At 42.5% G+C, this 14,306-nt stretch overlaps 1 protein-coding gene across 1 annotated transcript in view; it reads left to right on the top strand.

Annotated features, from left to right (window-relative positions):
* Positions 1–10,719: 10,719 nt before the first annotated feature.
* nr6a1a (nuclear receptor subfamily 6, group A, member 1a) overlaps positions 10,720–14,306 on the top strand; it is a 38,194-nt gene continuing 34,607 nt past the window's right edge. The window contains exons 1-6 of the mRNA XM_086169229.1: positions 10,720–10,786; positions 11,481–11,614; positions 11,800–11,872; positions 11,990–12,057; positions 12,151–12,369; positions 12,490–12,565. Of these exons, the coding sequence (XP_086025355.1) occupies positions 10,720–10,786; positions 11,481–11,614; positions 11,800–11,872; positions 11,990–12,057; positions 12,151–12,369; positions 12,490–12,565 (637 nt within the window). The remainder of the gene's footprint in view (positions 10,787–11,480; positions 11,615–11,799; positions 11,873–11,989; positions 12,058–12,150; positions 12,370–12,489; positions 12,566–14,306) is intronic.

Here is a 14,306-nt window from a genome sequence, read left to right as displayed (position 1 = left end):
ATCCTACTGATTACATATAAAAAAAGTAATGAATGAAATGATGTCTGCCTCTGTATCAGGATGTGAAGACAACAAGGTAGTTCACTCTTTTACCTCCTTGGTTAACTAGTATGTTAATCAGCAGTCTTCTCTGATTAGAGGCCCTCTCATTGCATAATGACAGAACTGTGTTGCTATAATTTCCTGCAGTTTTCAGTGGACTAATAGCCATGTAAGTCCATGCGACGTGTCATTAGTTCTATACCCGTTGCCCAATGAGAGGCGGCTCTGTCATCTCAGGCCTAAACCACAGGGCAAGAAGGGTGGCGATCACAGTCTCTCCAGCATTCTGTAGCCCCAGTGTGCCGCCCATCCACCCTTGCCGTGCAACTACCACATGTTGTTTGACAAGGCTCTGAAGGAGGTAACTTGTACCTGGAACTTAATAATAATAATGAACAAAATACTATAAATTTGAAGTTTGCTGGAATCACTGAACAAATTAATTGCACAAAATCAAAGGTAGGAATAAAGGAATTTGAAAAGAAAATACATTTGTATAAAAAAAAAGAACTGAGAATGAAAGACCTGTTAATATCAGTTAATGTATGTACAGTATATATATCTATCTATCCTTCACTCAGGGTTGCGGGGGATGCAGGGTACACCCTGGACTGGTTGCTTGTCAATTGCAGGGCCGCATACATAGACAAATGGTCATTCACTCATTTAGGGGGTATTTTTCTCTTCTTTTTTTTTCTAATTAACCTGCATGTTATTGGACACAAAGACACAGGAAACATGCAAACTCCACACAGAAAGGTCCCCTTGTGAGACTTGAACCAGGGTCCTTCACACTGTGAGGCCGAGACACGAACCACTGCACCACATGTATAGTCAGGTCAATAAGTATTTGGTACCCCTGTGATTTTGCAAGTCCTCCTACTTAGAAATCATGGAGGGGTCTCAAATTTTCATCATTGGTGCATTCCCACTGTGAGAGACAGAATCAAAAAGCAAAATTGGAAATCTCCTTTTATGATTGTTTTGTAGGGTCAAATAAGTATTTGATCCCTTGAATCAACCAATTTTAATATTTGGTACAGAAGCCTTTGTTAACAAGTCCAGAGGTCAAACGGTTCCTGTAGGTCTTCACCAGGTTTGCACATACTGCAGCAGGGGTTCTGGCCCACTCCTCCAAAAAGATCTTCTCCAGATCTCTGAAGTTTCGGGGCAACATGGAGTTTCAGCTCCCACCAAAGACTTTCTCTTGGATTTAGGTGTGGAGACTGGCTGGCCCACTCCAGAACCATGATATGCTTCTTACGGAGCCACTCCTTGGTTTTCCTGGCCGTGTGCTTTGGGTCATTGTCATGTTGTAAGACCCGACCCCAACCCATCTTCAATGCTTTGACTGAGGGAAGGAGTATTATCTCCCAACACATAGCCCCGTTCATTCCCCACTTCATACAGTGCAGTCATCCTGGCGCCTGTGCTGCAAAACACTGGGGGATCACGGGGAGATCAAATACTTCTTGACCCGACTGTATATATGTACGCGTATGACCATTTCCGAGATAAAACTATATATTCAATAAACTTTTAAAATGAAATCAACAAAATGTGAAAAAAAAACATTTAAGAAAAGAATTTTAAAACAGTACATAACTGAAAATTGGTTCTAAATTACTTTGAAAGTAATTGGAAATTGATAAAAACAGGGTAAAATTAGGCAGAAAAGAAATGCTGAAGAATAGTGAGAAAACACTTACATTTGATCAAAACTCTTGAGTCCACTTGATCCAGTAACATGGCGGAATTACTGGGGAAATGGAAACCAAAGGGATGGACTGCGATGTGGGCCGCTGATACCCACATCATTCCATCAGAGTTGTACTCTGAGACACACTGCTCATTCCTGAGCATGATTGGATGATTCATAATTATCAGCAGGATGATTAGCGAGGACAGCATAGCGTATATCAGAGCTCAGGCTAATCTGTTTTGATTATTAGCCTCTAAGCCTCAGTCTCCACGCTGGGCCAGTGATGGGAAATCACACTCATGCTCATGTTTGTATTAATCTATCTGTGCTTACATGTCAAACTGATAATGCATCAGCACTACTTCTCATCAGCACAAGTAGTGCTCAATAATTTGTGCAGTTTCTCTTTAACAAGCGTCAAGTTGCACTTGCATTGACAAGATTTTTATTAATGATGTATTAATTACTAATAGATATTAAATCATGAATTAATTAAATTTATTTATTTTACCATTTTATTCTATTTTATTTATTTTATCTATATTATACATTCATTAATGGGATCAAATGATATCCAAACTAGTTTTCAGGTTTCAAATTATATACATAATTATACTGTACATCACCAATTGGTTTTCGTTAAAATTATAGACACAACAGTTCTAATTTGACAAGGTTTTTCAATGCTGTATTTTTCAAGGGAGAGGGGGACTCAAGCATTTTTCCGTCAGCTACATAATCACTTCTAAAAATTAAATGTTTGTTTGACATCTCTGTAACATGCAATGACCTTTTTTGCACCTAGCTGTTAAGGTGCATCTTAGCATTGGGTTCAAACTGTTTTGACAATGGCATCTTTTGAATGTTTAGATATCAGAATCAATATAGCCTGTATTTGTTATTGCAAGACACAATAAGATTGGAATGCTACTCCTTTTGGTATAAAAAGCAAGGAAAAACACAGCAAATTTGCCTCACAATATAATAGATAATGAGATGAGATGAGTGATGAGAAATTAACCTAATCATCGCAATTCTTCTTCTTCTCCTTTCGGCTTTTCCCTTCAGGGGTCGCCACAGCGAAGCAACCTTCTCCATCCAACCCTATTCTCTGTATCCTCCTCTCTCACACCAACTACCTTCATATTCTCTCTCACTACATCCATAAATTGTGTCTTTGGTCTTCCTCGAGACCTTCTGCCCGGCAGCTCCAACTCCAGCATCCGTCTACCAATATATTCTCTATCCCTCTTCTGTACATGACGGAACCATCTCAGTCTGGCTTCTCTGACCTTCTCTCCAAAACATCAAACATGTGCTGTTCCTATGATGGACTCCTTCCTGATCCTATCCATCCTGGCCAATCCCAAAGAGAACCTCAACATCTTCATCTCTGCAACCTCCAGCTCTGTCTCCTGTCTTTTTGTCATTATAACTGTTTCTAGGGCATACAGCATGGCTGGTCTCATGACTCCCTTGTACACCTTTCCTTTGAATCTGTCTGATAGTCTTCTATTGCATAGTACCGTTGACACTTTTCTCCACCCATTCCAGCCCGCTTGAACCTGTTTCTTCACCTCTTTTCCACACTCTCCGTTGCTCTGTACTGTTGACCCTAATTACCTGCACCACCCGCAGGTGGGTTGTGGTCTACAATAGTCACCTCTTCTACCCTTGCCTCTCTTCCATTTTCCACATTCATCAGCTCTTCAAAGTACTCTTTCCATCTTCCCATCACTCTTCTGGCATCTGTAAATATATTTCCCTCTCTATCCTTAATCACCCGGACCTATTGTTGTCACGGGTCACAGGGGCAGACTCGGGCAGGGAACCACACCTTCAAGGCTGAAATCAGGGTTGAAGCGCTTTATTTAGGTAGACAGGGTGTCTCAGGCAATTCCCTGGCCCCGAGACAGAGTCGCACAAGGCTGGGTCTCACCAGGACGGGCCCCAGGCAGGGTGGCAGGACGGGCCCCAGGCAGAGTGGCAGGACGGGGTCACGGCAGGATCTCGGACAGGGTCCGGTGGTCCACCAGGGGGTCCCGGTCTACACTCAGGGTCCGAAGGTCCAGAGGGGGCTCTCGCAGGGTCGGGGTCCGGTGGTCCACCAGGGGGTCTCACGGGGTCAGGGTCCAAAGGTCCAGAGGGGGCTCTCACAGGGTCAGGATCCGGTGGTCCACTAGGGGGTCCCGGTCTACACTCGGGGTCCGGTGGTCCACCAGGGGGTCTCACGGGGTAGGGTCCAGTGGTCCACCAGGGGGTCCTGGTCTTGACAGGCGTCATGGGGATAAGCATGGCAAAGGGGAAGTCCAGTAACCACGCCTTGGTCCGGCCGTGTCAGGGGTCATGGGGATCCACAGTGGTCAGGGTTGTTGGGCTACCACAATCCCCCGGCGCCAGGCAGAGCGTGCCGCTGCCCTTCATAGGGATCTTGATTAGCGTCCGCTGCTGCAGCTGGCGCCGATTACGAATTGAACCAAGGTGTGAGACCCTGACAGTTGTACATCCTTTCCATCATTATCTCTCTGTTTTGCGAACCTGTAAAGATCATTCTCTCCCTCCTTACTGTCCAACCGAGCATACAAGTCATCGTACACCATTGTTTTCCCTATTCTACCTCTATCTTTACCTTACGTTGCATCTCCCTGTACTCCTATCTGTTCTCTTCAGTCCCCTCAGTGTCTCACTGCTTATTTGCTAACCGCTTTCTCTGTATATACTCCTGCACTTCCTCATTCCACCACCAAGTCTCCTTATCTACTTTCCTTCCAGATGACACACCAAATACCCTCCTACCTGTCTCCCTGACAACATCAGCTGTAGTTGTCCAGTCATCTGGAAGCTCTACCTGACCACCCAGAGTATTTCTTAACTCTTCTCTGAAAACCATACAACACTCCTCCCCTTTCAGCTTCCACCACTTTGTCCTCTGCTCTGCCTTTGTCCTCTTGATCTTCCTTGTCACCAGAGTCATCCTACAAATCACCATCCTATGCTGTCTGGCTACACTCTCACCTACAACTACTCTGCAGTCACAGATCTCTTTCAGGTTACCTCGTCTATACAAGATATAGTTTACCTGCATGCTCCTGCCTCCGCTCTTATAAGTTACCCAATGTTCATGTCTTTTCTGGAAACAATACATATTTCCTGGAGGGGTCTCAAAATTTTAATTGATTATTCTGATGCACAAAATTAATATATTTCTAAGTTCAGACAATTTTGGAAAATTTTAGACAAACATTAGTGGGAGTTGAAGCCCTTTCTGACAGGCATTGTCAACAAACCCTTACAACATGTTTGGGTCTGCCAGGCATGACTAGCATTCTCTCCCACCATTAGAGCCAACTCACGACCAGGTGGTAATCAGTTGACAGCTCCGTCCATCTTGTCCATCTGGAAGTCTGATGACACAACCTTAAAGTCGATCATCGAACTGTGTCCTACATTGTGCTTGTAGCAGGTGCGCATTGGACAACCTTATGCTTGAACATGGTGTTTGTAATTAGTGGTCCATGATGAGCACAGAAGTCCACTCACAAAAAGAAGGACCCATGTTGTGTCTTCTGGCTGGCCCAGCCTGGCTCATTGGGTGCAGGCCCAACCACCAGATGTGCTCTATCGGGCTATTATAAAATTGTATCATAAAATTTGATAATGCAGCCAATTTGAAAATTAAAAAAAAAAAAACACCTCCAAATTCACATGGAAGGAAACCTAATTTGGGCCAAACATTTGAGCAATATTTTCTCATTAGCACAACCTGACTAAATTGAATGTTAGAATGAGTAAAAATAGCAGTGCTTTATTTCCTTGGACTCCTGCTGGGAAAGTGAGCAATTAATGGAAATGTAACCATCCATCCATCCATCCATCCATCCATCCATCCATCCATCCATCCATCCATTATCTACAACTTATCCTGTAGTCAGGATCTAGGGGTTCTGGAGTTTATCGCAGCTGCCATTGGGCAAGACGCGGGTTATACCCTAGACCAGTTGCCAGTCAACCGCAGAGCGCCATATAGAAAAATATGCATGTTTTTGGACTGTGGAAGGAAACCAGAGAACCCGTAAGAAACCACACAGGCACAGAGAATATGCAACCTCCACAAAAGAAAGAGAATCAAATGAAAATGAGTGCTTTGTGGTGTGAGGCAGAGGCAGTAACCGCCGTGCCACCATGCTGCCCAGTTAAACAGTTAAAATCCATTAAAACATTTCCAGTTGAGCGGGGAAAAAAAGCAAATCTTAAAAACTGTATTTTGATATATGTCAGTAATTTAACCATTTGGTAATAGAGGCTTAATGAATCCAGTATGTTAATATAAAATATCAGTGTCAGTTTTACACCTGAAAAAGATTATGCATGTTTTGAATTAAACCTTTACCCATGAAAATGATAGTGTCAAGCAATCTCTTTTTGAAAGGGTCCTTAACCACCAAGGCAATTCTACAAGGTCATGTTGTTTATTTGTGTAAAATACCTGTTATGCTCACTATATAACCTTGCAAAAGCAACATTTGAATCAAACCATGTTAAACCAACTACTCAAAACATCTTAATCCAGATATTATCAACTTTAGGTTGAAAAAAATCATCACAATTTCTGAAATGTACTCTCCATGTAAATGTGATCATTGACAATGGGAGTGTTTTTTTCTGCTCTACAGCGGATATTACCTCATCAAAAACCTGCCTCGGAGTCCCAAATCTGTTTATACATTTACATTTGTGTGATTCAAACTTGCATGTAATAATCATATTAAAGTTTAGAACCTTAATTTTCCAACTAGGGTTCAATAATGCATGGAACTTAACTGTAAATACCTTTACCCTTTTAAATACTTGTTTTTTAAGCATTGAACATCTCACTTTAAATGTCAAATAGCAACAAAAGAAATGTAATAATTCAGTTACAGGCTTCGAACCCTGAGAACAATCAGATGAAGTGTGCAGATCATCAGCGATGACAAAGTGACAGCATCCCATTTGTCACATGTGCTGAGTTGCGCAGCCCAAGGGATGCTGGTCAGACTGGTTCCAGCCCTGCCTCTTTGTGGTCCTGCACAGGTGCTGTTAACTGTATGTGCCATGAAGACTCAGTTTGTGTCCTTTTGTCTTTACACGGCGTATGCTGAGGTGGAAAATTGAAGACTGTGAATCCTAAGTTTGAATACATTTGTTACTGAACGTTGTGTGTTTCGTGTGAGCACACTGACTCCACCACACAATAACACAACTTCTGCACATTTTACAGCTTATTGGTCACAGCGGGCTTTTAATACCAAACACAACTCAAGCCCCCGGCGGCGGAAACTTCATGGGAAATAAGCTGATATATTTAACATTTTTTTTCAGGCCTTCATAAGAAGATAAGAAGTGGATTTTTTTTTTAATCCACGTGAGCCAGATCTTAGTGGAAGCCACGGGGTCGATATCTGAGTCGGTGGAGGGGGGGTGAGCTGATAATTCTGAGTGTGACGGCGTTACACAACATACGCTCGTCTTAACTGGCCACTATGACCTTCTTCTCTGCTGAGATTTGCGTCCAACTAACTTTGCCCTTTAGTTGTGCAAGTTGTGTAAGCAGGAGGGAAGGGGAAAGGGGTTGGGTGGGGGTTGGAGAATACAACGTGAATAACATTGGTATTTGCGCAACAGCCCGTGCTGAGCACAGAGCTAACTGGAGCAGGAGAATGGCACTACTCGGCGAGGTTCACGGCTGTTATTCCTACAGGCCATGAGCGTGAAAGGAGCTAATGCCATCTGACAGTTTTGGAGCAAGAAGAGGAGGGCTGGACCAGGAAAGGAGGAGAAAGAGGAGAGAATGGGGGGGGGGGGGGGGTTGTTCAGAGATAGAGTGGATGGGGGGTGGGGGTGTTGGAAGACAGAAATATTGTGGATGAGCTAGATATATACAAAGTAGGGATGAGGGATACAGGAGGAGATATTGTAAGGGCCACAATTGTTAACTGCTGAAAAAAATTTTCAACTACAGCAATGTATTAAAAGAAGAATATTCCCCAAAATTGAGCAAATGAAATCCATCCATCCATTATCTACTGCTTATCCTGCAGTCAGGGTTGCAGGGATGCTGGAGCCTATCTCAGATGTCATTTGGCAAAAGGCGGGGTACATCCTGGACCGGTCACCAGTCTATTGCAGAGCTATAGACTGACAACTGTTCACTCTCTCATTCAGATATCTGGGCAATTTTTCCGATGTATTCCAGTTAACCAGGGAGAGCTTGCAAACTCCACAAAGATACGCCCCTTGTGGGAATCAAACCCGGGTTCCTCGTACTGCAGGAGGCGCTAACCACAGCACCACTGTGCCGGCCCCGATGGAATTTTTTACTGGTCATTTTCTCAGACAGAAAGGCAGAAGAAGGTGTTGAGCATCTTGGCAGATAGGGAGACAAATGTTAGTTTATGTGAGCTGGGGGCTTACTGTGATTTGACAAGCTTCAGACCAGCTCTGGGTTTTTCTCTGGGCTTCTGCATTGTTTCTGTGAAACCAAGATGAATCTGTCATTACTGACACGCCGAAGAGAGTGAGGTGCTGGGTTTAGTTGATCTCTGAAGATCTTGGAGACTGAGGTCCTTGTTGTATCTGCAGAGAATGAATCAAGACTTGTCAGACCTTTGATCCTCAACACTATTTGTCTGCAAATAACTAATTACAAGGAAATGCATGTGTGCTCAGTCGTTCAGACACGTTATCAAGGTGGCAACCATCTTAGCCAATTCATTAAAAGAAAGATTTTTTTTTTCACTACATCTTTTTGATTCAGATTTTTTGTTTCATTTTTATCTAGAAGCGATACACTAGAATTGACACACTGACACACTAGAAATTTGTTATGCCATTGACCCAAATCGGTGTAGTTTTTAGCATTCAAGCAGAAAATATATTGTTTCTTCTGTGTGTCAATAACTTTTCCTTTTGTCTTTGCAAATGCCTTCATCAGTACCTTGCGAATGCTGTTGCAATTATTCTGTGATCTTCTATGGAAAAGTGCTGTATAGAGTTTTTTGAGCAAAATGCTAACAATGTTCTGATTTTTTTCTCTCTCTGAGACTGACTGATGTTAGATCAATTATCCAATTTTTAAATCACTGCATATTTAGATTTTTCAGATTTTTTTTTTCTCAAAAATTGTCCTTCCGTCTCATGTCCTTTTTTTCTATTTCATTAAATTTGTAGCCCATTTCTTATACCTCTTTCTAGGTATCCCAACTGCTATATTCTTTATTATATTACTATTTATTCTGGCAAAACCATTTGTGTCTCAAGTGTCTTTAATCAATGATTTGTGTTGTGGGAACTATTTGTTCTTTAAAACAAATTTCGAATTGATTTGGGCTAATGACATCACGTAATACTTTTTCTCTGGATCAGTGGTTTGCAACACTTTGGTCCGGGCCCATTTTGAGGGTATATATATATATAGCCTCAAAATACACACACACATTTTAAACTAACTATACTATGCTCATTAGACAGTTTGGAACTTTGCTCTCAGTTGGTTTGGTGTTTCTCCTTGGACTGTAAAAATCGCAGGGGTACTAATAATTATACAAAATAAGGGAAACACTTCCCAAAAAAGACAGATTGCCTAAATGTAATAAATGATTTCAAATTTGATCATAACTTACCAAGATTGAGGGAAAACTGTTTTGTGCACACTACCTGATTTTCTGCCATCTAATATTGGAATCTATAAACACGAGGAGGTATGAGAATCACCCTTCTGTTGCATTTTCAGAACTGAAAAGGAACATGAGGTATTTTATTTTGATGTTACAAACATGTATTATGTTTTGTTAACATTTCAAATACTACAATTGAAGCTGAATAACACTTGAAACGTATTGAGAAATAAATATTCCAGATGAAGGTTGTTTCTTTTTGTAGGAAATAACATTAACAGGTACTTTTAGCTTTGGTTGTTGTAGTATCACAAAATACAGTATGTCATAAGATGTGATTAAATTCAGCAGGAGCAACTCATATGAGCTAACAAAACTCCATTAAACACATTCATTACATTTATTTTGTTCCAAAACAAATGCATGTATGATTATATATGTATATTCGTGTTTAATATTTGTGCATGTTTTGTATTTGCATGGATGTCAATCGGTCTAATTGAAATTTTATATATATATATATATATCCATCTTCTGCCGCTTATCCTGCACCGAGGGTGGTGGACAGGCTAGAGCCCACCCCACCTGTCATTAGGCGAGAGATGGGGTGCACCCTGCATAATAGCATAATTTTGACAGTAATGCTGTATTCAAAACTACAATTTTTAAGATTTGCTTTTCTTTCCACTTAACCTGAAATGTTTTAGTACATTTTTAACTGTTGGGGAGCACAGTGGTGCGGTGTTTAGTGCTTCAGCCTCAAGTATTTCACATCCCACAATGGGCATTTGTGTGGAGTTTACATGTTGTCCCACTGCCTGCATGAGTTTCCTCTGGTTTCTTCAGTTTCCTCCCTAAGTCCAAAAATATGCAGGTGGTTAATTTGAATAAATCCTCTTTCTTGCTGAATGATATCTGGGATAGGCTCCCCAAGCATCCCTGTGACAAAAGGTAGGTAATTGATGGATGGATGAATTGTGCCTGTGTGGGTTCTCACCAAAAATATATAATAAGCTAATTGAAGACTTAAAATTGTCAACATGTAAATGAAAGAGTGAATGGTTAGAAGTCTATTTGTGACCCTGTGTTTGAAAGGTGATGTATGTCACCTCTGGCCCAATGACAGTGCCTGGCATTGCCAAATCCTGACTCTGTTTGGGGGAAGATTTAAAAAAAAGTTCACTAAACCGATCCGCCTGTTGATCTCCCTCGCCATCCTTCCCTCTCTAATGAACAAGACCAGGAGGTAGTTGAACTCCTTGGGGCAGGACCTTGTCCCGGACTGGGAGTAAACACTCCACCCATTTCTGGTTGAGTACCATGGTCTCGGATTTTGAGGTGCAGATTCTCATCCCGGCCACTTCACATTTGGCTGCGAACTGTTCCAGTGAGAGCTGGAGACCATGGCCTGATGAAGCCAACAGAACCACCATCCGGTGGCCACCAAACCAGATCCCCTCAACGCCCTGGCAGCGCCTAGAAATTCTGTCCATAAAAGTTATGAACAGAATCAGTAACAACAGGCAGTCATGATGGCGTCCAACACTCACTCGAAATAAATCTGACTTACAACGAGCAATCTGACACCGGTCATACAAGGACCGAACAGCCCTTATGACGGAGTTTGGTACGCCATATACACAGAACACCCCCCACAGGGTTGCCCACAGGACAAGGTCAAATGGCTTCTCCAGGTCCACAAAACACATGAAGACTGCCCCCTCGAGGACCATGCTGGTCCACTGTTCCACAACCGAGACAAAAACCACACTACTCCTCGGAGATCCAAGGTTCAACAACCCGTGGGACCCTCCTCAGCACCACAGAATAGACCACACCAGGAAGCTGAGAAGTGTAATTCCCCTGTAGTTGGACAGTTTGCAGGACCTCATCCACTCCCGAGGCCCTGCTGCTGAAGAGCTTTTTCACTTCTTCAGCAACTTTAGCAAATAGCCCCCAATTCCCTCAGGACATGGTTGTAGTTCTCCCGGAGGTTGGAGGTGAAACTCCTTCTGACAGGTGACTGACAGACGTTCTCAGCAGATCCTGGCGTTACGTTTGAGTCTTTCAGATCTGACCAGCATCCCTCCCCACTATCCGAGCCAACTCACCACTGGGTGGTGATCAGTTGAGAGCTCGGCCCCTCTCTTCACCCGATGTGTCCAGGACATGCGGCTGCAAGTTCAATGGCACGATCAAGGAGCTGCAGCCTAAGGTGGGTTGGTGCCAAGTGCACATATGGACAGCTTTATTCCAGAACATGATGTTCATTATGGACAATTGGTAACGGCATGAAAGAAGTCCAGTCACAAAACACCGCTCGGATTCAGATCTTGGGGGCCGTTCCTTATACTCACACCCTGCCAGGTCACACTGTCTTTGCCCACGTGAACGTTGAAGTCTCCCAGTAACCCAAGGGAGTCGCCATTGAGAGCACTCTCTAGCAGCCCCTCTGGGGACCCCAAGAAGGGAGGTTAACTGAACTGCTCTTCAATTTACATAGCTGCAAACAACAATCCGAACTCGTCCCCCCGCCTGAAAGCAGAGTGATGCTGATCTCTTGTCCACTGGGTTGAACCCCAATGTACAGGCTGTGAGTCGGGGGGAAATAAGTATGCTTACACCTGTGCGGTGCCTCTCACCGGGAGCAACTCCAGAGTAAGAGAGTCCAGCCCCTCTCAACAGGCCTGGTTCCAGACACCCTGCTGTGTATCAAGGTGAGCCTGACTGTATCTCATCGGAATTTCTCAGCCTCGCACACCAGCTTGGGCTCCTTCCCCACCAGAGAGGTGGCATTCCATGTACCAAGAGCCAACTTCTGCAGCCGAGGGTCAGACCGGCTTACACTGTACCCCTTCCTACACTTGGCCCTTCCTATGGGTGATGAGCCCAGGGAAGAGGGACCCATATTGTCCCTTCGAGCTGTGCAGGCCCGGCCACCAGGCACTCACCATAGAGCCCCAACCTCGGGTCTGGCTCCGGGGGGGGGACTTGCATCCTTCCAAGGGAAAACTGTCATAGGTGGTCATCTAAGCCTCGCTTTGTCTGGTCCCTCACCTGGGACCTGTTTGCCTTGGGTGATCCTTCCAGGGGCATAAAGCCCCCGACTACGTAGCTCCGAGGGTCACTGGGACATGCAAACCCCTCCACCACAATAAGGTGGCAGGTCAAGGAGGGGATCCACAGCTCAATGTAGCTAAAGATATTTAAATGAATGACATCATGGTCAGGCTGTACATGCTAATTCTATGACATATTTCCCTACTGCATCATAAAAGCATGATGCTGACAAGCTTATGGGGTCAAAAAAGTTGATTTGCCTTGAAGGGGCTCTTTTGCAGAAAGCAAACAAGATCAGAGGAAATGGATGCAGATTCGATGATGTTAAGGGATGTTGGGGCGGGGGGGAGGGGCTCAGCCTACTCCCTTAATTAAAGCTGCTGGCCCACGTCTATAGATTATAGTGGCTGCTCTGCTGTCAATCAGATCACAAGCTGCTGTGCTTTGATCAGCCTTGTGTTGGTGTTTGAGCCAACTCATCTTCTTTGTCTGAGCCTCCATATCTGTGTGACGCCGCCCTCTTGTGGACATTAGGGGTATTACATCACTGTACACGTAATACAAGCTCAATTTTCTCAAACAATCATAAAGATGAAACAATATATCCCTGTTCCATAAACAGGAAATGTATGCACACTTTTACACCACAGCTGTACCAGTGGTCTTTACCCAGTTACTTTTTCAGATAATAGCAATTGGACAAACACATGTAATGTAAAAGACTGTATTGGTGTCAAAGCGCAGTGCAGTATAAAAAGCCTAAAACTACAGATTACAGAGATTACAGCTCAGAAAAAAGACCTAACATGAATTTCCAAATGAAAGTGAAAAAAAAGGTTTGTATCATTTCAGCACAGAATATTGACCAAGATTCTAGACCAAGAAATGGAATGAAACAATTTTGCAAATATTGATGACTCCACTTTTACATCAGAACAGAAAGTTATGAAACTAATTAAAAAAATATATTAAATAGTCTTTTACTATTCAAACCTTTTTTAACAGAAACAGTAAAACAGTAAAAAAGCAAAATATGATTTGAATATATTCAGTTGTATGTTAGCAGGCTGAATCCTCTTGTGAGAGTGACACAAAACAATGCAGACATAAGTATTATAGAGAAAATTTTGTGACAGGGAGCCCACACATAATCTTGTGACCAATGCCGAGTGTAGCCTTTGACCTTGCCCCATCCTGACATGATTCACTGTTCTGCCTGGGAATCACACTCAATAGAACTTCCTTTTAAATTAAAGCAACAATAGAAATTTAAGATACGATAAGTAGGATAAGTAATTTTCATGATTATTTCCATGGTACATTTTGTCAAATGACATTAAGTCAACAATTCTGACTTTAAACAGCCTCTTACTGACACATGGATCACTAGGATTATTTTGGGATCCCATATCACTGCATGTGATTTTTTATCAGGTCTATGTTTCTGATAAAAATAAAGTAATATTGACAAAAGCAATACAAATGCAGAAAATCCAGTATTGAACAAGCAATTGACTTAAAACTATGACAAAGCATAATTGCTGCAATATCAATTTAAAAAAAATGTGTTCATTGATCTGCTCTGAAAGATAAAACCTTAAAGAATGTATGCATTTGAATTACCTGGTGAAATCAGGTGAATGAATCTGAAAATTATTCCCAAACCGATACTCAAAATCATCCAATAATTCTCTTATCTTGACAGTAATTTAATAAAAGCTTTATATTGTTTATACTATATTTCCCATCACACCTAACATACAAACTGTTAATCTGAATTAAATAAATTTGCATGTCTTCATACAGATTTCTGTTACATCTGTGCCAGATTTGTTGAGATTGTGTTT

This window comes from Fistularia commersonii, chromosome 22 (assembly GCF_037954325.1).
Source record: "Fistularia commersonii isolate RoL2024-O1a breed Wild chromosome 22, RoL_Fcom_v1.0, whole genome shotgun sequence".
Taxonomy (NCBI): Eukaryota; Metazoa; Chordata; class Actinopteri; order Syngnathiformes; family Fistulariidae; genus Fistularia; species Fistularia commersonii.
The sequence above is the reverse complement of the archived record's forward strand: the minus strand, read 5'-3'. Positions and strand labels throughout refer to the sequence as shown.